This window comes from Mesocricetus auratus, unplaced genomic scaffold, assembly GCF_017639785.1.
Source record: "Mesocricetus auratus isolate SY011 unplaced genomic scaffold, BCM_Maur_2.0 Super-Scaffold_100038, whole genome shotgun sequence".
In the NCBI taxonomy this organism is placed as follows: domain Eukaryota; kingdom Metazoa; phylum Chordata; class Mammalia; order Rodentia; family Cricetidae; genus Mesocricetus; species Mesocricetus auratus.
The window spans coordinates 10,146,321-10,169,368 of record NW_024429216.1 but is presented as its reverse complement, the minus strand read 5'-3'; the positions used below and the strand labels follow the sequence as shown (position 1 = coordinate 10,169,368).

General features: G+C 55.6%; 1 protein-coding gene across 2 annotated transcripts; it reads left to right on the top strand.

Moving 5' to 3' along the window:
• Nucleotides 1-567: 567 nt before the first annotated feature.
• Nucleotides 568-22,726, top strand: Xrcc1 (X-ray repair cross complementing 1). 2 transcript variants are annotated; one of them, XM_040734397.1, is made up of 17 exons: nucleotides 568-765; nucleotides 1,284-1,376; nucleotides 11,307-11,423; nucleotides 14,984-15,142; nucleotides 15,667-15,741; nucleotides 15,837-15,948; nucleotides 16,290-16,399; nucleotides 16,472-16,577; nucleotides 16,752-16,983; nucleotides 17,274-17,390; nucleotides 19,388-19,475; nucleotides 19,588-19,717; nucleotides 19,975-20,026; nucleotides 20,119-20,255; nucleotides 21,697-21,787; nucleotides 22,340-22,415; nucleotides 22,512-22,726. In XM_040734397.1, the coding sequence occupies exons 1-17, from the start codon at nucleotides 715-717 to the stop codon at nucleotides 22,623-22,625; spliced, it is 1,860 nt and encodes a 619-aa protein (XP_040590331.1). In that variant the 5' UTR covers nucleotides 568-714; the 3' UTR covers nucleotides 22,626-22,726. The 2 variants fall into 2 exon arrangements, with proteins under 2 accessions (XP_040590331.1, XP_040590330.1); XM_040734396.1 differs by having other exon boundaries at nucleotides 569-765; nucleotides 19,972-20,026.
• The last annotated feature ends 322 nt before the right edge of the window (nucleotides 22,727-23,048 follow it).

Genomic DNA, 23,048 nt, shown 5'->3' with positions numbered 1-23,048 from the left:
TCTGTCTGTGTGTCTGTCTGTGTCTGTGTGTCTGTCTGTGTATGTGTCTGTGTGTGTGTGCCTGTGTGTCTGTTTGTGTGTGTCTGTGTGTGTCTGTGTATGTGTGTGTGTGTCTCTGTCTGTGTATATGTGTGCCTGTGTGTGTGTGTCTGTCTGTGTTTGTCTGTCTGTCTGTGTGTGTCTGGAGGGAGAAAGGGAACAGAGCGTGTCCGCAGCCACAGGTGGAGGGGGATCATCTTGCTAGCGGGATGCAGGCTGGAGGAAACGCCGGGCGAGCCCGGGCGGGCGGCGTTTCTAAGGCTTGGTTTGGCTGGTGACCGCACGGTGCCGCGAGCAGGGCAAACTCCCCGCAGGGCGGCAGTCACTGAGGCGGCTCCCGTAGGTAGGATCCCGGAAAGCCGGGTCCCCACGTCATCGGGGGCGAGGCCCGAGAGCGGCGGGGCGGGCCGCAGAGGGGCGGGGCCGGAGGAAAGCTCGTTGCTAAGGGGACCGGGCGCCTCGCGCCGCCGAGCCCGTCCGAGCATGCGCAGTGCCGACGTGCGCCGCGGGCGCGCGCCGCGGTTTGAAAGGCCCGGGCGTCGCGCGCTTGCGCACTGAGTCCCGTGCAGGACGCGCTTCCCCCCGCTGCCCCTCAGCCTTCTCCCGGGGTCCCCGCTGCTGGGAAGCCTTCTCGTCCTGCACTCCGTGGCCCGGAGGACGTCCACGGGTGTGGGCATGCCGGAGATCAGCCTCCGCCACGTCGTGTCCTGCAGCAGCCAGGACTCGGTGAGGGGCTGCCTGGGGCGGAGCATGGGGCTCCCGGACGGAGGCCGAGGACGTCGGGGGCGCGGGGGGACCTGGGGGCCACCCGAGGGCGCCGCGGGGTGGAGGCCGGACGCGCATCCGGACAGACAGACGGACGGGCGGCTGGGCAAGTTTGGGGCCACCGTGGAACTCGCGCAGAAGTCAGGGGAAGGAGCGCCCGGCGACTCCTGGGGCGGGGTGCAAGTGCCGAGAGTCGGCCGGCCAGCTTTCCGAAAATTACCTTAGTGTTTTAGACTTATTATTCATCCAGTTGTCTTCTTTTGTGTGTGCTTTTAAGACAGGGTTTCTCTCTGTAACAGCCCTGGCTGTCCTGGAACTCTCTCTGTAGACCAGGCTGGCCTCGAACTCACAGAGATCCGCCTGCCTCTGCCTCCCGAGTGCTGGGATCAAAGGCGTGCGCCACCACCGACCCGCAACTTATTTTATTTTTCAAATAAGCCTCATTTAACGAACCTCCCCTTTCCCGCTCTTGTCTGCAGACCCACTGTGCAGAAAACCTTCTCAAGGCCGACACTTACCGGAAGTGGCGGGCAGCCAAGGCAGGCGAAAAGACCATCTCCGTGGTCCTACAGGTGATGCTGCCCCTCCCCACCTCGGCCTCCCCGGGCTGTGGATCCCCGGGCCTCATTCCCAAGCCAGCTGGCTGTAGGTTGCACCGATTTCCCTTCCACGGTAGAGACAGCGCTTGCTCAACTCACCTGCGGCAAAGCGGGCTCGTTGAAATCCCAGTGCCCCCTGGGCAGAGGAGAGAAGAGCCTAAGCCCAGAGATGCCCAGGAGTCAGTCCCGAGTAGGTTAATTCTTCCTCTGGGCCTCCGCTTCCTCAGCCGGGACAGCGGTGGTCATGACCATGTTTCTTGTGACTGCAGGGCCAGAAGGCGGCCATGAAGGCTTCCTACATACATTATAAAGAGGGCAAAGCTGGAGGAGCTGATGGCTCAGGCCTGTGATCCCAGTTGCTTGGAAAGTTGAGACAGGAGGGTCACAAGTTCAAGGCCAGCCTGGACAACTTTCAATTTGTCCCAGAAATAAAAAGTAATTAGCATCACAGGGGCTACTAACAAAAGGATTAGGGACTGGAGCTCAGCTGTACAGGGCTTGCCTGGAACACGTGAGACCCTTGGCTCTCTCCCAGGAAATCAGTCAGTGAATGAGGCAGGTGTTAAGGAGGGCACTGGAAGTAGCTGCCAGCTGACTGGCTTTGTTGTTGTTTGGTTGTTTTGTGCTTTGTTTTGTTTTTGAGACAGGGTCTCTCTACAGATTTGAGGCTGCCCTGGAACTCACTCTGTAGACCAGGCTGGACTCGAACTCAGAGATCCGCCACCCTCCACCTCTTGAATGCTGGGGTTAAAGGTGTGCACCACCACCTGGCTTTGTTTCTTTCATTTTCTTAAATTGGAACTGATGTCTTGAACTCCTTATTCTCCTCTGTCCGTATGGGATGGAAGAATTCCCGGTAGATAACCATCAAGTCTGGCATCTGTCTGTTTGCCTGTCTGTCATTTAACTTAAAATGCACACAGACATATACACACACACCACATACACACAGGGTACTGAGGTTTGAACTGAGGGTCTTTTACAGGCCAGGCAAGAGGCCTACGAACTGAGCCATGTCCCCAGCCTGGCTGACATTTCTGACTGCTTTGTTTGTTTGTTTGTTTGTTTTGTTTTTAATTTCTTTATGACTGCTTACAATTTTTTTCATTTTAGTTTCTTTTTTGGTTTTCGAGACAGGGTCTCTCTGTATTGTTTTGGAGGTTGTCCTGGAACTCGCTCTGTAGACCAGGCTGGCCTCAAACTCACAGAGATCCGCCTGCCTCTGCCTCCCGAGTGCTGGGATTAAAGGCGTGCGCCACCAACGCCCGGCTTCATTTTAGTTTCTCTTGTGTGCAGGCGTGTGGGCACACAGGGCCCTGGCATCATGCATGTGGAGGTCGGAAGACAACTTGTGGGAGTCTTTTTTCTCCTACTCCTGTGTGGGTCCTGGATCCCTGGATCTAACTCAGGTCATCATTCTCTCCCCCCGGCCTGAAACTTGTGATAGTCGTGTTTCGGTCCCCCAAGTGTACCCCCACATCTGGCCTCTGAGTGTGCTCTGTAATGTTCTAACTGAAGCCAAACCACAGCTCTGCAGGTCTAAAGACATTTTCTTCTTCTTGGGTATGAGAATGGAGTGTGTGTGACTTTTTTCTGTTTTTGGTTTTTCTTTTTTTTTTTTTTTTGGTTTTTCGAGACAGGGTTTCTCTGTGGCTTTGGAGGCTGTCCTGGAACTCGCTCTTGTAGACCAGGCTGGCCTCGAACTCACAGAGATCCACCTGCCTCTGCCTCCCAAGTGCTGGGATTAAAGGCGTGCGCCACCAACGCCCAGCCTGTTTTTGGTTTTTCGAGACAGGGTTTCTCTGTATTGTTTTGGAGGTTGTCCTGGCACTCACTCTGTAGACTAGGCTGGCCTCGAACTCACAGAGATCTGCCTGCCTCTGCCTCCCGAGTGCTGGGACTAAAGGTGAGCGCCACCACCGCCCTGCTATGATTTTTTCTTTAAGATGGGTTCGCTGTGTGGTGCAGGCTGGACTCAAGCGCCTCATACTTCCCTCCCCACTGCTTCTCATGTCCTGGGATCAAGACATGCTTCTGCTGGGCCTGAAAAATCTGTTTCTAACCCTGGGCATGATGAGTTCGAAGCCAGCCTGATCTACAGACTGAGTTTTAGGACAGCCAGGGCTACACAGAGAAACCCTGTCTCAAACAACAAAAAACAGACAACAGAAAAGTTTTTGAAAGGAACAAGCACTTTGAGGAAGGCGCTGGAGAGATGGCCTGAGACTGCAGATTCCTCTGCCAGAGGGCTGAGTTCAGTCCTTAGCGCCCACTGATGGCTCACGGGCTGTAAGCCCGGCTCCAGAGGACGGACACCGCTGGCCTCTGGGGGCCACCCTCGTCCCACACGCTCACTTAAATGGTGACTATACATCTCTTTTTCTTTTTTGATTTTATTTTGTTGTCAGGACGGGAACCTGGCGGGAGACGAGCGTGAGGTGCTTGCCCCTGGTGTGGTGGCCGCGTCTCATCCGAGGGTCCTGCTGTCAAGGGTTTTGTTACCGTCATGGTTGACAGTCTAAGACAGCCACGCTCTTGAGAGGCGCTGCTCTTGACAACGCTGTCACCCTTTTTGTTTCCGTATGGACACGTGGACTGGAGCATGTGTGCTGAGCCACCACCACATCACCGTGCCCAGCACACGCGCTCCTTGGCCACGTTCTCCGTTCTGAGTCAAGGGATATCAGGCGGGGACAAGGCTCATCAGACCGTCTCTAACCCTGAACGTGTTTGTGGCCTCTGTGCTTAGGAGTCCCGGCTCGCAGAGCCTTTTGAGGGTTGTAGAGAAGTTTAAATGAAAAGCAAACATAGATCTGTGGCATCTTCCGGCCACCGTTTGGTGTTTAAGTCCCTCTGAAATCCTTAACCAGAGACTGGTGATGAAAACTGATGTTATTTGCCATCATAACCTGCCAGTCAGCAGCCTACACACCTCACATGGCTTGATTAATTCGGGCCTGGTAAAACCCCATGACCTACAGACTGTCATTATCCCCATTTTGCAGATAAAGAAACTGAGGGCCAGCAAAAGTGATGCAACCGCGAGCTTGTCTTTTAAACCGTGTGAGGACCAGGTCGCTTACCGTTTATTTAGTTTGGGGATCTGGATTCAACTCCTACCTCTCCCCCTTACTCACGCCGACCTCAGGCAGGTGTTTCTCATCTCTCCAAACGTACCCATTGAGAGCGAAGACACCCAAGGCTGGGGTGGTTGTAAAAACGTGGTGACGTAATGTCTGCAGAAGTGTCAACATGTAGGAGTTGCTATAAAGGGAGGGACTGGCGATTTCATTGTGGGACAGTGAAGCCTCAGGCCTTGCTTACCATCAGGTGACACCCCACCCCCCATGATGCCCGGTTCTGTAAGAGTGCTTGGGAACGGACAGACTGGAGAAGGAAGAAACTGGATGGAGAACTGGGGGGCCAGGCAGGTAAAGCCCAGGACTGTTGGGAAGAGACTGGAGCAGAGTGTGTTTGCCACGGGGTCAGAGTGGAAACGCCTCGAGGGGAGCGTGCATTTTGCTTGGGGTGTGACTTTGGGAATCCTGAGGCTCGGTGGGTAAGGGTCACTGGGCCCCGCTTGGTGGAGGAGAATGCTGACCGACAGGTTGTCCTCTGACCGTCACGTCGCATGGCAAGCGTACGTTGACTGAATGAATGTTAAGAGCATGGCTGCTCCTTCAGAGGACCTGGGGGATTCCAAGTGCCACAACCTGTGTAACTGCATTTCCAAGGAAGCCGCTTCCGGCCTCCGAGGGCCAGGCGTGTGGCGCACAGACATACGTGCAGGCAGAGTACCCGCACACATAAAAGACATTAAATGTAAAAGACAATGTGGGAGGCACCCAGAGGTCCTACTCCGACCTGGAGCGGAGGTGTGGGCGTCGATGCTTGGAGTAGCTCATCACTCTCAGCTCTTTGGCTAGGATCAAGTGTAGCATCATTTGTTCACTCGTTCAGCTGTTCCACAAGTGTGCGTTAAGTGCTTCCTGTGAGTCGGCCCTGGTCCTGGTCTGTACAACGGTGGGCAGCACAGAGTGAGCGTATTCACCCCTGGAGGCCAGGCGTGTTGCCGGGTTGGTGGGGAGCCTGAGTTTGAGCCCGGTCACCACATAACTTGGACATAGTGCAGCACGCCTGTCACCCCGGTACTCAGGAGGGATCAGAAGTTCAGGGTCAGCGTGGGCTACAGAGACCCCCCGCATGCAAAGGCTCATTAAGGTATTCTTGTATCAGGCAGTGAGCGGTGAGTGCTGTGAAAAATGGAGCAGGGAGAGCATTGTCCAGCCGGAAAGTGTGTGCTCAGGTTTTTAATTAAATGTGCCATCTGCTTGCTTTTATGGAAAATTTAAACTGAGTGTGGTGGCGCACGCCTTTAACCATAGCACTGCGGAGGCAGAGGCAGGCGGAGCTCTGAGTTCGAGGCCAGCCTGGTCTACAAAAAGAGTTCCAGGACAGCCAGGGATACTGTCTCAACCCACACCTCCCAGATTTTTCTGCAATTTATTTATGTTTATAAGTGCTTTACCGTATGCGTCTGCACACACCACTCGAGTGTCTGACGCCTAGAAGTGATTAGGGTTGGTGCTTGTGAGCTCTGGATGCTGGGAACCAGACCCTGATCCTCTGCAAGAGCCCAAGTGCTGTTAGCCACTGAGCCATTTACAACCCGACTGGTGACTTTTCCCTGCTGCACTTACGTACGTTGTAGAGGTCAGAGGACAACATGTAGGAGTTCATCTCTTCCCTCCCACCCTGGGGGTTTTCTGGCCAGCGTCTTTGCTCACTGAGCCGTCTCTGTGGCCTGGAGTCTGGCGACTTTGAGCAGAGGAGGCTGAGCATCCACAGGGAGGGGCGTCTGGCACACGAGAGGTAGGCCAAGGAGGCCAGCAAGCAGGAGAGGACCAGACGGGGTGAGGTAGGAAAGGGCTGCTGGGATGGGGCCTCTGCAGAGGAAAGATGGGATGCCACTGAGGTCCGCACAGGCTCCTCGTTCCCTGTTGAATAAACGAGGTCAGCGCTGCCGCGTTAGGTTCCATCGCTCCAGAGACCCCTGGGAAAATCTGACTGCACTCGGCACTTGCCAGTTTGTAGGTAACTCTTGAGCTCATGCAGCGCTGGCTTCGGTTCCCTTGCAGGGACAGGAGAGAAGACAGTAGACCCTTGTGTGCTCTCCAGACACTGTTACACAATGCTGGCATTGCCACACAGGGCTCTGCTTGTGTCAACTCCACACACCTCTTTTTGTCAGCCGTGGCTCCTCTGTGCCCAAGTGCTCACCCGCTTGCAGCCAGGGAGTTCAACCGCTCTGCCAACCCCGCCTGTCCTCGAGGGGATGCTGGGACAGGTCCAGTTGGAACACTGGTGTATCACCTGAGTGTCAACAGCAGATGGGACGCATCGTGCTTGCTGTTTTGTTGTCGTTCGAGACAGGGACTCGTTGTGCAGCCCGGGCGCTGGCCTCCAGCTCTGTGAGCCTCTGCATCGCAAGTGCTGCGTCTCTCCATATTAAAAACTCCCTTGAAGAGTTACCTGTTCATGTATGTGCACGCTTTGTCTCCGTGTACACCAGGAGAGGGCTTTAGATGCCAGTACAGATGGCTGGGAGCCACCATGTCCTTGCTGGGAACTGAACTCGGGACCTCTGGGAGAACAGCCAGTGCTCCTAACCGCTGAGCCGTCTCCCCAGAGCCCGTTGTTGCTTTCTTTTGAGGCAGGGTCTTAGTGTCCACTGCTGAGCCATCCCCCAGCTCTTCCATTTTGAGAAAGGCATTCTCTGCGTGTAGCCCCGGCTGGCCCTGACTGTGACCCTCCTGCCTCCTCTCCGGACCGCTGAGATTGTGGGTGGGCACCGCTGTCCTGACATCTGTTGCTCGTGTTAATGTGAGACAGGTGATGCACCTCAGGCTGGCCTGGAGCTGGCGATCCTCCTAGTCAGCCCCCGTGCCGCCTCCTGCGTGCTAGGCCAGCCCGCTCCCCACTGAGCCTTTTTCCGGTCCCCCCACCCATTTTTCAGTGCACCCCGTTTTCCCCTGCTGCACACGGGACAACCGGCCCTCAGCTTTGCCCGCTTTCTAATAAAAAGCCCAGACTCCAGGTGCGTCAGTGGAGAAAGACGAGGCAGACTTGGGAATAGAGGAACCCCGTGGGAGAAGGAGAAGGGTGCCACTCTGTTTGAACTGAAGTGTGGACATCTGAGTCTCCTTAGGAGGAAGGCATAAGCCGTGGTGAGGTGCGAAGACCGTCTCGGTTCTGAGTGGCAGGTGTGAGTGAAGGCGGAGGACACGGGTGACGTAGCTGAGGGTGACGGAGCTGAGGGTGACGGAGCTGAGGGTGACAGAGCTGAGGGTGATGGAGCTGAGAACGGTTGGACACGGGAAGTCAGCCGGGCTCAGTGTCAGCAGCGTCTGGGCTGCCTTCCCTTTGGTCTTTACCTACACAGCTGTGGCACAGGCGCTTCCTGCCCGAGACTGCCCATCTATGAGGAGGTGATCGCAGCGTCTCACTGGAGCCCTGTAGAAGGGCAGGTTCTACACTGTTTGCACTGTTACTGGTGTGAACATTCTGTTCGCTCTGTTTCCTCCTGTGGCGCTGGCTATTGAACGAGCTGTGCAGACTAGACAAGCTCCCCACCACCGACCCTCACCCCAGCCCTCCTCTCTTTGAGACGGCGTCTTGCTCAGTTTCCCCATCTGCCCTTGAACACACTCTGTGGCCCAGGCAGGCCTTGAACTCTGGATTCACCTCCCAAGTGGCTGCGGCCGCCGGCCCAGCTGGCTGCCCTTGTTACTTTGGGGCATCCTAGCTTCCCGTGGGAGGGTTATCACCACAGCTCCCCTTTCTCAACCGAGGACACATGGCTGTGGTTTAGAACGGGGGGGGGGGGGGGCAGTGTTGGGTGGCGGCAGATAGGCCGTTAAGAAGATTTGCTTAAAAAAAAAAGGCTTACTTTATTTTTAAGTCTGTGTGTGAGGCGTAGGTGAATTTTAGTGCCTGCAAAGGCCAGAGGCATTGGGTCCCTAGGGACCTAGAATGGCACAAGGTTATGAGCGTCTTGTGGGTTTGAGGAGTTCTGGCACCAGAGCCATCTCTGCAGCCCTGACCTTGAACTTCTGATCCTCCTGCTGTTGTAGCTGGATGTTCTCACCCGAGAGGAGAGCAGAGCCAACTCTTTATGAATCTGAAGGTTTTATTGGGCCACACGGTCCCGGCCAGGAGCAAGCACTCCTGTGAGCACATGTGAGCAGGGGGGGTATAAAGGGAAAACCACAAGTTTGATGCTCACATTAGTGCGGCTGTGATGGCCGTTAGTGACCGTGACAGGATATGAACTTTTAATAAGATTATGGCACACCTGCGTCACCGTGCTGTACAATGTTAGGTGAGTTATGGTTCCCAAGTGCCGTGTGTACCTGAGGGTCAGACTGACTTGACCTCAGTTTTAGCCCGAGGTCGGGTAGGGTTGAGCAAATGTGGTTTTCTCATTTCAGTGTTGAAATTATGGGCATGCTTCACCATGCTCTATTAATGCTTTCCTGGGGCTTGAACTCAGGGTTCCTGCATCCTAGGCAAGTACTTCACCAACGGGACTACATTTGAAGCCCAAGACAAGGTGCCTTTGAGGGCTGTAATAATTATTCATTCGGCACCCTCTAAAGAGCCCCAGACAGCTGGGCAATGGTGGCACACGCCTTTAATCCCAGCACTCGGGAGGCAGAGGCAGGCGGATCTCTGTGAGTTCGAGGCCAGCCTGGTCTACAGAGCGAGTTCCAGGACAGCCAGAGCTACACAGAGAAACCCTGTCTGGGGTGGGGGAGCCCCAGACTGGAGAGCGGGAGGCTTGGCATCGCCCATCCTGACTGCCCCACACCCACACCCACACCTTTCTGTGCCTTCAGCCCTGGGCGCGAGCCGCAGGTCCTTTGGTGAGAGTCTTCATAAATAGTTCTTTCTTCCAGTGAAGAATGAGCCTGTATCAGGCATTGCTCCTGCTCCCAGATCATAGGCTCAGCAGGAAGCCTGGGGCCTTTCTAGGTCAGTACCTGGCAAAGCCACTCCCGGCAAGGTGGCCCTGCCTGCAGTGCCAGCACCTGGGAGGTGGAGCCAGGGGGAGCCCAAGTCCAAGGTGTGCTTGGGGCGCATCCCCCTCTCCCAACACACATGGAAAGAAAACTAAAAATGAGCATGTGCAAACGGAGCTGTGGCAGCTCGTGCTTGTGACTCCAGCTTTTGGGATGTGTAGCTTGGACCACTGTGGCCATGCAGATGAGGGCCGGAGAGTCGGTTCAGCGGTTAAAAGCACTTGCTGCTCCTCCAGGGGGCCAGGATTCGCTTCCCAGCGCCCGAATGGCAGCTCACAACTAGCTAACTCCAGTTCCAGAGCATCTGACACCCTCTTCAGGCCTCTGCGGGGCCTAGGAAAGCATATGGTACACAGACTACACAGGCAGAATGTTCACACTCATACGATAAGATAAGAAGAAATGGACAGCTGCAGACTTGTGTTTGGACCGGACGGCAGCCTCCAAGCTGTCTCAGACTGTTGCGTGGTGGTGATGACAGCGGTGGTGGTGTCACACACCTTTAGTTCACTGGTTAGGCTGAACTTGGATCTCTGAGTTCAAGGCCAAGCCTGGTCTGCAGAGTGAGTTCCAGGACAGCCAGGGCTACCAGAGGAACCCTGTCTCAAAAAAAACCCCCAAAAACCAAAACAAAAACCAAACAACCCCCTCCCCAAGAAAACGTGATTCTCCTGCCATCACCTTCCAAATACTGGGGTAACACGTGTGCGACACCAAGCCCCAACTTGTCTCCCTCCGTAGCTTTTTCAGTGAAAGTAATGTCACAGGGATCACCAACATTAAAACAGTGCCTGGCTGGCAGCTGCTGGGTGACTGCTGTGTACCATGACCTCCAGCCGGTTGGTTATGTGGGAGATCCTTGGTTGCCGTGACCTCCAGCCGGTTGGTTATGTGGGAGATCCTTGGTTGCCGTGACCTCCAGCCGGTTGGTTATGTGGGAGATCCTTGGTTGGCCCCTGCTTTATAGATGGGACTCTAGGAGGTGAGCCAGCAGGGACACACAGCTCGTGTGTGGCAGAACTGGGATTCAGTTGGGGATGAGGCAAACCCAAAGACGGCATGCATCAGGTGTTTGCCCAGGGACCTGCGTCGTCACGCGTCCTTTGTATGACAATTGAACCTAGACTTCTATGCCTTTGGCTGTTGCCACCAAGGAGCGTGGCAGTGGTCCCGTGGAGAGGTGGGAGTGTGGGGATGTCTGTTGGTGAAGTAAGTGTGCATTCATTCAGGACTGTGTGCATTCATTCATTCAGGACTGTGTGTGCATTCATTCATTCATTCAGGACTGTGTACATTCATTCAGGACTGTGTGTGCATTCATTCATTCAGGACTATGCATTCATTCAGGACTGTGTGTGCCTTCATTCATTCAGGACTGTGTGTGCATTCATTCAGGACTGTGTGCATTCGTTCATTCAGGACTGTGTGTGCATTCATTCAGGACTGTGTGCATTCGTTCATTCAGGACTGTGTTGCATTCGTTCATTCAGGATTGTGTGTGCATTCGTTCATTCAGGATTGTGTGTGCATTCATTCATTCAGGACTGTGTGCATTCATTCATTCAGGACTGTGTGTACATTTATTCAGGACTGTGCATTTATTCAGGACTGTGTGCCATTCATTCATTCAATGAGTTCTGCTCCATGTGGTGTCCCAGGCTGCCTGCCAGACACGTCATGACACCACTCAGTTCTGGTCCCTATGGACACGTAGGTGCCATTCCAGGGAACACGGCAGCCCAGGTGGACACCGTCTCTCTTTCTGTCCCCCGTTCCAAGGCAAGCCAGGGCAGAACTCACAGCAGCTTTTCTCTGCCCGCAGTTGGAGAAGGAGGAGCAGATACACAGCATAGACATTGGGAATGACGGCGCGGCCTTTGTAGAGGTGCTGGTGGGCAGCTCGGCCGGAGGGGCCGCAGCCGGTGAGCAGGACTACGAGGTAAGCAGGGCTGGGGGAGGTGCCGACACCCCCGTATCTATCTCCATTGCTGACACCCCCGTATCTCCATTGCTGTCCCCTGAGCTTACATGAGGGTGGGGGACCCTCCCAGCCTACCTTCTGGGGGAGCTAGTACGAAGCTGCTCTTTGCGGAGCTGGGTCAGCCGTTAAGAGGGAGCGCTGCCCTGGCCGAGGGCCTGAGTCCGTTCTCGGCACGGTGTCAGGCAGCTCCTGGGGGGGCACACTTCTAGGTTCCATAGGCTCCTAACACCCATGCACGTATTATAAGTGAAATAAATCTTTAAAAATGACTGCTTCCCTTCGGAAAGCATAGACTGGAATTGACTTCATAACAGCAAAAATGGACTACAGTGCATCCCTTAGCTAGACTGCTCCACCTTCTGTGAGTTTACTCAGGGTTTGCGCCTCTAGAAGGAGGCGTGGCCAGCTCAGGCCTTTGTGTTCCCAAGGCCTGGAAACAGCTGTGCTTCTGCAAAATTTCAGATTGAGCTTGTATTCAGTCAAGTCTCGGGTTGCCAAACCTAGCACAACTGAATGGAAGCTCGGGGCTTCAGAGTGCTTGGTTTCCGTGGAGGAACTGGAGACAGCTGGAGAATCAGAAAGGCGGAGAGGGCGGATGAGGACAGTCAGGCAAGGTTGCTTCTTCTTCCTCCAGGTCGAGCAGAGCACAGGGCAGCAGCACCATTTCCTGCAAAGTCAGCATGCCTTTCCTCCTCCCCCCAGATCTCGCAGAGAACGACAGGCTTGGCGGTACTGCCAGCCACTCGGGGGGATGAGAGAGGAGGCTTGCAAGTTCAAGCCCAGCTTGGGCTATTATGTAGAGCGTTTGAGGCCAGCCTGACCAACTTAGCAAGACGTTTCAGAATTAAAGACAAAAGAAAACTGGGGTTGGCATTGGCACTGTAGGTCTGTGGTGGAGTGCTTCCTTAGACATCTTCAGTGGGAGTCAGGGTGTCCTGAGCAGTACTTTTCCGTTTCCGTGTGCTCATGCCTAAAATGCCTTTGTGGTTCCTGTGTCTCATTAGATATACGTTGCCTGGTTTCTCCTGTTAAATATACACTAAAAGGAAGTCAACGCTTACAAGGTTGGAAATAAGCCTTGGACTGGGGGTGTGGCTCAGTGATAGAGCCCCTGCCTAGAATCCCCCAGTGAGGGGCTGGGGACGTGGCTCAGTGGTAGAGCCCCTGCCTAGAATCCCCCAGTGAGAGACTGGGGGGCGTGGCTCAGTAGTTGAGCACTTGTCTAGCATGTGTGAAGGTCTAGCCTTCATCCCTGGTATAAGAAATTGTACAAAAGAGATTATTCATCAGAGTTGGAGGTAGCCCAGACTAGAGAGTAAAAGGTTAACTTTGGGGCCGGGCATTGGTGGCACACACCTTTAATCCCTTGGGAGGCAGAGGCAGGAGGATCTCTGTGAGTTCGAGGGCAGCCTGGTCTACAGAGCAAGTTCCAGGACAGTCTCCAAAACAATACAGAGAAACCCTGTCTCAAAAAACCAAAACAAAAAACCAAAAAAAAAAACAAAAAAAAAAAACCGTTAACTTTGGAAGCCTAAAGGCAGTGTGACAACCATAGTGGTTTCTCTTTACAGTGAATAGGAAGAGACATTTGGGGGACCTGGGGATCTCCACCACTGAGTGTGGGTAGCAGCTCCCAGCTGCTGGGTGCACTTCCTTCATCACCCCCCTCCCTGGGTGAGAAACCCAGCCCTGTGGAACAGGTGGAGCAGAAGCCAGTGAGTGGCTTCTGCTCTGTGTGGCTTCCTTTGTCTTCATTGTTCTTTCCCTAATTAGAGCTGGGCGCCAAGAGACATGTTGTTATAGTCTCCTCTTTTTTTTTTTTTTTTTTTTTGTTTTTACGAGACAGGGTTTCTCTGTATTGTTTTGGAGGTTGTTGGTCCAGCCTGGCCTCGAACTCACAGAGATCCGCCTGCCTCTGCTTCCCGAGTGCTGGGATTAAAGGCGTGCGCCACCACCGCCTGGCTATAGTCTCCTTTTTTTGTTTTGTTTTTTTTCAAGACAGGGTTTCTCTGTGTAACCTTGGCTGTCCTGGACCTTGCTCTGTAGATCAGACTGGTCTCAAAGTCAGAACTCTGCCTGCTTCTGCCTCCTAAATGCTGGAACTAAAGGTGTACACCACCGTCACCGAGCATGGCTTATTTGTTTTGTTTTTTTAAGATTTTTTTATTATGTATACAATATTCTGTCTGCCTGTACACCAGAAGAGGGCACCAGATTTCATTACAGATAGTTGTGAGCCACCATGTGGTTGCTGGGAATTGAACTCAGGACCTCTGGAAGAGCAGCCAGTGCTCTTAACCTCTGAGCCATCTCTCCAGCCTGGCTTATTTGTTTTTTAAGACAAGGCTTCACAAAGTAGTCCAGATGGAGTTGCCCACATTCCTGCTTCTGTGGTGGCCCTGCCATGACCTGGAGCCAGAGACCATGGCCATTACTTCTTTGTGGACAGAATTTAATATAAGAAGTAGTTCCTGCCGGGTGTTGGTGGCGCACGCCTTTAATCCCAGCACTCAGGAGGCAGAGGCAGGCGGATCTCTGTAAGTTCGAGACCAGCCTGGACTACCAAGCGAGTTCCAGGACAGCCTCCAAAGCCACAGAGAAACCCTGTCTTGAAAAACCAAAAAAAAAAAAAAAAAAAAAAAAAAGTAGTTCCTGACTGTTACTGTAAGATTGGGGTCTGTTGAAGAAAAGGCAGGGAGCTAGCTGTCACCCCCGGGATGAGGGGCAGAGGCAGGTTGGAATGTGGGAACTTCTGTCAGAGTGAGGAGAAGTCAGGGCATGGGGCTGAACCGACCCTGAAGAGCAGGAGCGCCCCACCCATCCTTCCTTCCTGCTGCTGTATCACCGAGAGGGTTAAAGCAGGACGCTGGCTGCAGACCGGGTTCACCTGGTGTAGCAGAAAGAGCTGGGGTAAAGCCGGGCGGTGGTGGCGCACGCCTTTAACCCCAGCACTCGGGAGGCAGAGGCAGGCGGATCTCTGTGAGTTCGAGGCCAGCCTGGTCTACAGAGCGAGTTCCAGGCCAGCCTCCAAAACAATACAGAGAAACCCTGTCTCGGAAAAGTGTGGTAGCACCCTGCTGCGTGAAGCCTCTCTAGCTTCCCCTTTCCGCAGCTGGCACAGCTGGCCCTCAGACATGTGCCTTGCCCCCCAGGCCCTGGGTGTGAGCAGGGAAGCATCACTTAATAACAGATGCTGCTGTCTCCATCTTTGGCATCCTGTAAGTCTCCCGGCCTTTGTGCTGACTCAGCTGAGCATCTCCAAAGAGCATTGGAGCCCTGTGCCGCCCCTCTCTCTGTCTCTCTGTCTCTCTCCCTTCCTCTCTCTGTCTCTCCCTCTCTCTCCCTCCCTCTCTCTGTCTCTCTCTCTGTCTCTCCCTCTCTCTCCCTCCCTCTCTCTGTCTCTGTCTCCTCTCTCTCTCTCCTACTCTCTCACTGAGACTCCTGCTGGGGCTCCTTAGGGCATCTGGGCTGATGTACTGTCATTAGCTCTGTTCTGCATCTGTTACGCTGTCCCCCAGGTCCTTCTGGTCACCTCGTCCTTCATGTCCCCTTCTGAGAGCCGAAGTGGCTCAAACCCCAACCGCGTGCGCATGTTTGGACCCGACAAGTTAGTCCGGGCAGCAGCGGAGAAGCGCTGGGATCGTGTGAAAATCGTGTGCAGCCAGCCATACAGCAAGGTACCTCGTGCGGGAGCGGGGACGTGGCCCGGGGCGGGCGTTTGAGGGCCGTCCTGAGTCCAGGGCGCTGGGAGCAGTGCACAGCTGCTCGTGACCTCTGTGCTCCCAGCAATGGTTTGGGGTCCTCCAGGGACAAGCGGCTTAGTGCTCCGGAGGGAGTGTTAGAGGCAGAACTGAGGCCCATCAAGCTCTGTTTAATGTCACTGTCATCGTCCTGGGGCCAGGAGCTCAGGTTCCTGTCTTCTAGTTCCGCACCCTGAAAGCAGAGGAGCAAAGATCCCAAAAATGGCTCCGGACAGAGACAGGGCACACAGAGGTGGATTCGCCACCCGCCAGCAGATTCCCATTTGCAGTGAAGGTCAAAGAGCCCTGGCCTTGTCTGCAGTTCGGGCTCCTTGAGGGTTAATGCCACCATCATGAATGACCTTCCTTCTTGGGCACCTGCTGTGACTGAGGGAGGGCTTCCGCCACCGTGACGGGTATGAGAGCCCAGCTCTGTTCTACCCAGACGTCTCCCGTTCCAGGACTCACCCTATGGCCTGAGTTTTGTGAGGTTTCACAGCCCTCCAGACAAAGATGAGGTGGAGACTCCGTCCCAGGTAAGCTGTCCCCGGCGCCCCCATAGCCCTCTCCCCGCCTCTCCACCCCTGCCTCCCAGCGGCCTTCCCACAGCCCTGACCTTGCGGGACCTTAGAAGGTGACAGTGACCAAGCTCGGCCAGTTCCGTGTGAAAGAGGAGGATGATGGCGCCAGCTCCCTAAGGCCAGGGGCTCTGTTCTTCAATCGCATCAACAAGACGTCTTCCGGTGAGTGCTGGGGCCGCCAGCTCCTAGGCCCATGCCTGAAATCTCAGCCGCGGGAGATGAGAAGTTTATGGTCTTCCTCGGGCAGGTGAAAAGCTTGAGTTCAGCTTAGGCTATCTGACCCCTGACTTGTCTTAACAGAAGGAAACCTGGGCCCCGAGGAGCGCGGCTAGGTCCCTGGGTGTGGGGACGAGGCTGTCCAGGGAAGGAGGCTGGGGCCTGGACTGTGGGGTCTGAGGAGGAAGCCCTGGGCCACCTCTGGGTTTGGAGTGACGTGATACCTGGTGATAGGGGCGGGGTGTCTTTGTCCCTTTCGTGGTCCAGCTCGCTGTCTCCCTCTGTAGCCTCTGCTAGTGACCCAGCAGGACCCAGCTACGCAGCAGCTACGCTGCAGGCCTCAAGTGCAGCGTCCTCGGCCTCTCCGGTCTCCAAGCCTTCGGGTAGCTCCTCCAAGGTGAGGTCATCAGGCACTGGGGTGTGGAGATGGAGAGGAGCTGGAAGCCTCAGCCCATCCCTACCTCCTCAGCCTCAGGACTCTCCCAAAAGGAAGAGGAAAGTGGACTTGAGTCTAGAAGACAGGAGGTCTCCCAGCAAACCTCCAGCAGGGCCATCCGCCCTCAAGAAGCCCAAACGTAAGCCACCTGGACTCCTCAGTTCTGCAGACCCCGGCTGGCTTGTGTGGCATAAGGGAAGGCTGGGGTCCCGACCCCGCCGTCTAAGGGGGGTGACTTCCCGTGTGCCGGGAAATACGGTCGCTGAATGCCCAACCCCAGGGACCACTGAAGCTCTGTTCTCTGACTCCCCAGTGCCTGTTCCTAGCCGCGTCCCAGCTGCAGCCCCAGCCTCTACCCCAGCACAGAAGGCCATCCCAGGGAAGCCCCGGGGAGAAGGCCCCCAGGAGCCGGGGAAGATTCTGCAGGGTGTGGTGGTGGTGCTCAGTGGCTTCCAGAACCCCTTCCGCTCAGAGCTTCGGGACAAAGCCCTGGAGCTGGGGGCCAAATACCGACCCGACTGGACCCCAGACAGCACACACCTCATGTAGGCCTCGGTCGTCCTCTGGGCCACCCGTCGTTCCGTGTGCTGCCCTCCCCGCACGCCCTCTTGTCGTCACTCTGTCCCTGTTCTTCTACCCTCCCTCCCCGCGTTCGTCCATCTGTCTGTCTGTCTATCCGTCCGTCCATCCGTCCTGGCCCCCTTAGTTCTCTGGAGACTGCCTCTCTCCCTTTTCTCTCCCCCTACCCCGCCCCGTCTCTGTCTGTCTGTCTGTCTGTCACCCTGCCCCATTTGCTGGCCGGATCACGTGTGACCTCTCTATTTTGCGTCCTCAGCTGTGCCTTTGCCAACACCCCCAAGTACAGTCAGGTCCTGGGCCTCGGAGGCCGCATTGTGCGGAAAGAGTGGGTGCTGGACTGCGCACGCATGCGTCGCCGGCTGCCCTCCCGGAGGTGAGACCTCACTGTGCCGCAGCTCACACACTCGCTGTCACCCAGAGCTGGGCGCTGCAGAGCCTGGGCCAGCTGGGCCAGCTCAGGTGATCTCAGCCAGGTGGGAAGTGGCCGCCTGGCTGGGTCACGATTCTGTGACATCTGTTTTGTGCAGAAGGGAAAGGACGCAGCGGGGTGCTGTATGTGGAGGCTTCGGGTGGAAGCAGGGAGCGTGTCAGAGCAGGGCCTGGTCTCAGCAGACACACGCATGCGCGTGTGCACACACACACACACACTCACACACACACACACACACACACACGTCTACTGAGGATCAAAATTCTGAAGATGTTTGGTCCTGGAGAAATGGCTCAGCAGTTAAGAGCACTGGCTGTTCTTCCAGAGGTCCTGAGTTCAATTCCCAGCACCCACATGGTAGCTCACAGCCATCTGTAATGAGATCTGGCTTCTTCTGGCGTGCAGTGGCTCACAACTATCTGTAATGAGATCTGGTGCCCTCTTCTGGCATGCAGGCGTACAAACAGACACTGGATACATAATAAATAAGTCTAAAAATATTAAAACAAAACAAAAGCACTGGCTGCTCTTGCAGAGGCCCTGCGTTCAGTCTCAGGGTGGCTCACGACCACCTGGCCCAGTCTCAGAGTGTCTGATGACTGCTTCTCATCACTGTGGTCCCGGCTCACTCACGATGCCCAGACACACGTGCAGACAAGCACGCAGACACTCATGCTTGTAAAATAAAAGTGTAAAAACACGCGTATCCACAAGTCGTTTATACAAAAAAGCAGAGTATTTACATAAAAAGTGCACAATCTTCCCACATGCTTTAAAAATATTGCTCTTTAAATTATATGTATGACTGTGTGGGCGTGTGCATGTGTGTGTTCAGGCACCTGAGGAGGCCGTGGTGTCAGATCCCCTAAAGCTGGGGTTAAAGGCAGTTGTAAGCCTCCTGATGTGGGTGCTGGGAGTCAAACTTGGATCCTCAGTGAGCAGTATAAACTCTTAACCATCTCTCCAGGCTCCTCAGATACTCTGTGTGTGTGTGTGTGTGTGTGTGTGTGTGTGTGTGTGTGTGTGTGTGTGTGTGTGTGTGTGTGTGAGAGAGAGAGAGAGAGACAGAGAGAGAGACAGAGACTAGGAACTGATCCCAAGGCTTCCTGCATGCTAAGCAACTGCTAAGCCACACCCCCAGCCCCTCACTGGGGATTCTAGACTGGAGTGCTATCACTGTGCTGTATCCCTAGCCTTTTCAGCTATTATTTTGATGGAGGGCCTTTTGTTTTGTTTTGTTTCGTTTTTGGAGACAGGGTTTTTCTGTGTCTTTGGAGACTGTCCTGGAACTGGCTCTGTGGTCTAGGCTGGCCTCAAATTCACAGAGATCCGCCTGCCTCTGCCTCCCGAGTGCTGGGATTAAAGGCGTGTGCCACCACACCCGGCGATGGAGGGCCTTTCTAAGTTTCCCAGACTGGGAAACTTCAATTCACTTGGTAGCCCAGGCAAGCCTTGAACTTGCAATCCACCTGCCTCAGACTCCTCTGGCGTTTTGTGTCTTCTCGAGATGGCTTGTAACCAGCGCTGTGCAGATGCCTCGTAAGCCCTTCTCACACCATATTGTTAGGGAGTGGTGAGCAATCTGTGGATGTTCAGTGCAGACGCTCGCTGCCTTTCCTGATCGGATTGACCAAGCGTGCAGATACAGGGACCCCGGATTCAGAGTCCCACCTCGATTTGCTTTCGAGAATTCCCCTTGTTGCTCAGTGGCGCCCTCCTTTGATTCTCAAAGGGAAGACCGGCTCCCTCCCGTTGCTCTCCTCTCTCAAATGGAACAGATCTTCCCCAGGAGGGAAAGTGTCTGCCGGGCGGCTGAGCTGCCTGCCCAGCTGTGGACCCCTCTAGATCTGGGAGGGACGGGGCAGTGGGTTCCTACTACAGCCCCTCCCGCGGAGGTCTTTCTTAGCTCTGTGCCTGAGGGAGGCCTGGTTCCTCCCTAGGTACCTCATGGCAGGGCCAGGCTCCAGCAGTGAAGACGAAGAGGACGGGGAGAGTGGTGAAGAGGAAGCGCCCAAGCTTCCCCGGAAGGTCTGATGCCCCTGCCGGCCAGGAGGGAGCCCACCAGGGTCCTCCCTTCTGCCCCCCTGCTGGTTTTCCACAGCCACGCTGCCCCTGACCTCACTCAGTCCTTTTTCCTCAGCGGCCGCAGGCCAAAGCCAAGACCCACGCAGCAGGACCCAGCTTGCCCCAGAGACCACCCACTCCAAAAGAGACCAAAGCCCCCTCACCGGGACCCCAGGACAGCAGCGACACTGAGGGGCAGCAGTCAGGTCAGAGTGACTGAGGGGGCGGTCTGCACTCCTGTGTCTGTGGGCTGGAGCCCTGGGTCTGAGGGCAGGCTGGGGTCTAGATGTCTGGGTGTGAGGGGGGAGGGGTGTCCAGGTGAATGGAGTGGAGGAGAAGCCTTCGAGGGAGCAACCGAGTTTGAGTTCGCAGTCCCTGGCTGTATTCTCGGTGCCATTCTGAGAGGGGTGTTAGCAGACTTCCCGGAAGACAAGCCCGTTGACTGAGTTGCTTCTGGCAGAAGGACAAGACAATGGGGCGGAAGATTCCGGAGACACTGAGGATGAGCTGAGGAGGTACGCCGGGGTGGGGTGGATGTGGCCTGGCCTCGGGTGTGGGTGTCTGCCCCCCCCCCAGTGCTCACGCTCCACAACCCTTGACCTCCCAGGGTAGCCAAGCAGGGGGAGCAGCAGCAGCCCCCGGCTCCAGGGGAGAACGGCGAGGATCCGTATGCAGGCTCCACAGACGAGAACACAGACAACGAGGCTTCCACAGACGCTGACCTGCCAATCCCAGAGCTCCCAGGTCGGAAACCCCTGACTTCTGAGCGTCCCTGCTGTGTCCTAGGCCGCCTGCTCCCCGACTCCCCGCCTTAGCGCTCCCCTTCCTGCTCAAACCAGTGTGACCTTGCCGTGTGGTGACCCTCCCTGTGTGAGCGACCTTATTTGCTGGTCTGTGACCCAAGGTTCCTCACCCTACCCCCAAGCTCAGCTCTGTTAACTGTCCTGCTGCCCCACAGCACCGGGGTACTGGGCACATTGTTTATTTAACACGCATTGCTGAGAGTGTTACGCCAATGCTGTGTGTGTGTGTGTGTCTGTGTATGTGTGTATGTTTCTGTGTGTGTGTATGTGTATGTGTGTGTCTGTGTCTGTCTGTGTGTGTATATGTGTGTCTGTGTGTGTTATGTGTGTGTCTGTGTGTGTATGTGTGTGTGTGCCTATGTATGTGTGTGTATGTGTGTCTGTCTATGTGTGTGTGTCTGTGTGTGTCTCTGTGTGTATGTGTGTGTGTGTATGTGTGTGTGTGCCTGTGTCTGTGTGTGTGTATATGTGTGTCTGTGTGTGTGCCTGTGTATATGTGTATGTGTCTGTGTGTGTATATATGTGTGTGTGTGTGTCTCTGTATGTGTGTGTCTGTCTGTGGTGGTGCATGCGCGCACTTTCCTATTTGAGACAGGGTCTCGGGTAGCCCAGACTAGTCTCAAACTTGTGGCTCGGCCTCCCAAGTTCTTAGATCACATGTGTGCTAACACACCCAGCTGGAGCACTTGGAAGACAACAGAGCCAGGAGACAGGAAAAACAGCGGGGATGTCAAAAAGGTGTCTGACCCTTCTGGGGTCAAGGATGGAAGGAGAGCCGGGTGCGGAGGTTCATGCCTGCAATCCCAGTGCTCAGGAGGCCGAGGCCAAAGATCACAAGGTCCAGGCCAACCTGGACACTGCTAAGACCCTTTTTTTTTTTAAAATAAAGGAAGGATAGGAAAAAAGGGGGGGGGGGGGGGAGAAGGCATCAGGGTGCAGCAGGGGAGATTGGATTCCCAGGCTGTGGGCCTGGCAGGAAAGAACTCTGAACCGAAAGCTCCCAGGATGAGGACAGTGACTCAGTGACCCGAGAAGTCACGTCAGGATGGCAAGGAAACCAGCTCAGAATCCACAGAAGCCAGCTGAGGTGAAGTGTGGCTGCTTCAGGGCCAAGCCAGAACGGTGTGTGTGGCCTGACTGTGTGAGCCGCATGGCTGACTGTGTGTCTCAGCTTTTGCTTCGCAGTAGGTGAAGGCATGCAGGAGCCTCTGCCAGCCTGGGCGGGGCTGGACTAGAACTCACGGGTCATGGGTCCCCACTCTGACACCTCTTCCTCGGCCAGACGCCTCCACCTTCCGCCCTGTTCTCCAGGGCTCAGCGGTCTCGGTGGATGCCTGGGCATTTGGGGCCTCATGTTTCCCTTCTCCCCGCTTCTTCCACAGACTTCTTCCAGGGCAAACACTTCTTCCTGTACGGGGAGTTCCCTGGGGACGAGAGGAGGAAACTCATCCGATACGTGACCGCTTTCAATGGGTCAGTTGCGGAGTTGGTGGTGGGTCCGTGGTCAGGCTGGCAGCTTGACTCTAGAGGGTGTGGGCTGGGGGAGGGTGATGTGGGTTTGTCCCGCAGGGCGAGCACGGGCTTCAGAGTCCAGGTGCCAGCCCTGGCCACTGTGCTGTGAGGCCCAGGAGGCGCGGCTGCTCTTCTCCCCCTTCTGAGAGGGTTAGCACTGTGGGCGTTGCTGGCAGGACTTGTGAGGGCTGCTGTGCAGGTCTCACAGACAGCTCCAGAGGGCAGAGGTCAAGCTGTAAACCAGGCTCCAAAACAAAACAAAAGGCAGTTAAACAATGGGGGGAGGGGGAGCCAGAGAGAGGACAGTGCCCGCCCCAGTGGAGAGCAGCTAGGCCTGCGCTGGTGGAAGGAGCTGCCTCGCCGTGCCCCTCCTCCTCAAGCAGAGTCGGGGCTGTCAAAAGGTACCGGAAATACAGACCTGGGCAAGAGAGACAGGAAGAAGGTGCTTTAGAAGGCCACCTGAGAGGGTGGGCGGGCCGCTCACAGTCCCCCCCTCCTCCCCTCTCCCACCAGAGAACTTGAGGACTACATGAGCGAGAGGGTCCAGTTCGTTATCACAGCCCAGGAGTGGGACCCCATGTTTGAGGAGGTGAGCCCTGGGTCGGGGGCAGAGATGGGGAACCCCGCCCACTTTGGCGTTGCCTCTGCCCTCTGATTATTGACCATGTGGATCTCTCCCCCCCAGGCCCTAATGGACAACCCTTCCCTGGCATTCGTCCGGCCACGGTGGATCTACAGTTGTAACGAGAAGCAGAAGTTACTGCCCCACCAGCTCTACGGGGTGGTGCCCCAGGCCTGAGTGCACGCACCTGTGCGCATGCTCACACCTGTGCACAGGGGCACACGGGCTTGGGTGACATGCGTGCGCACACACGAGAAATAAAGGAGGCTTTGTTAGGAGCAGTTGTCCCTCTCTCTGGAGGCTGCAGCTCGGGCTCTGTCTGGGGTCAGCTGCCCTCTGTGCTGCCCAGGGCTCTGGGCTGCCCCATGGCCCTGCCCTAGAGTCCGGGAAGAGGTGATTGGGCCCTTCCACCAGAGATCCCCCTGAGGGCTCTGTGCCCTGCTGACGGGAGGCAGGGCTTGAAACTTCACACTCAACGCTGTCCCACAGCGTGCTCTGCGCCACCGTCCATGTCAGGCGTCTGCGCTGTGACTGGAGGCGCGGATGCTCATAGCATGTGCCAGCTTCCCAGCCTCCGCCTTGCCAGCATGGCTTGCTTCC

What these genes read in the sequence shown, in the direction of transcription:
- Xrcc1 (XM_040734396.1), top strand. Translation starts at nt 715, where the DNA reads ATGCCGGAGATCAGCCTCCGCCACGTCGTGTCCTGCAGCAGCCAGGAC. An exon ending in GCAGCCAGCCATACAGCAAG is followed by an intron (nt 15,143 to 15,666) that starts GTACCTCGTGCG and finishes CTCCCGTTCCAG; the next exon opens with GACTCACCCTATGGCCTGAG. An exon ending in CATCAACAAGACGTCTTCCG is followed by an intron (nt 15,949 to 16,289) that starts GTGAGTGCTGGG and finishes CTCCCTCTGTAG; the next exon opens with CCTCTGCTAGTGACCCAGCA.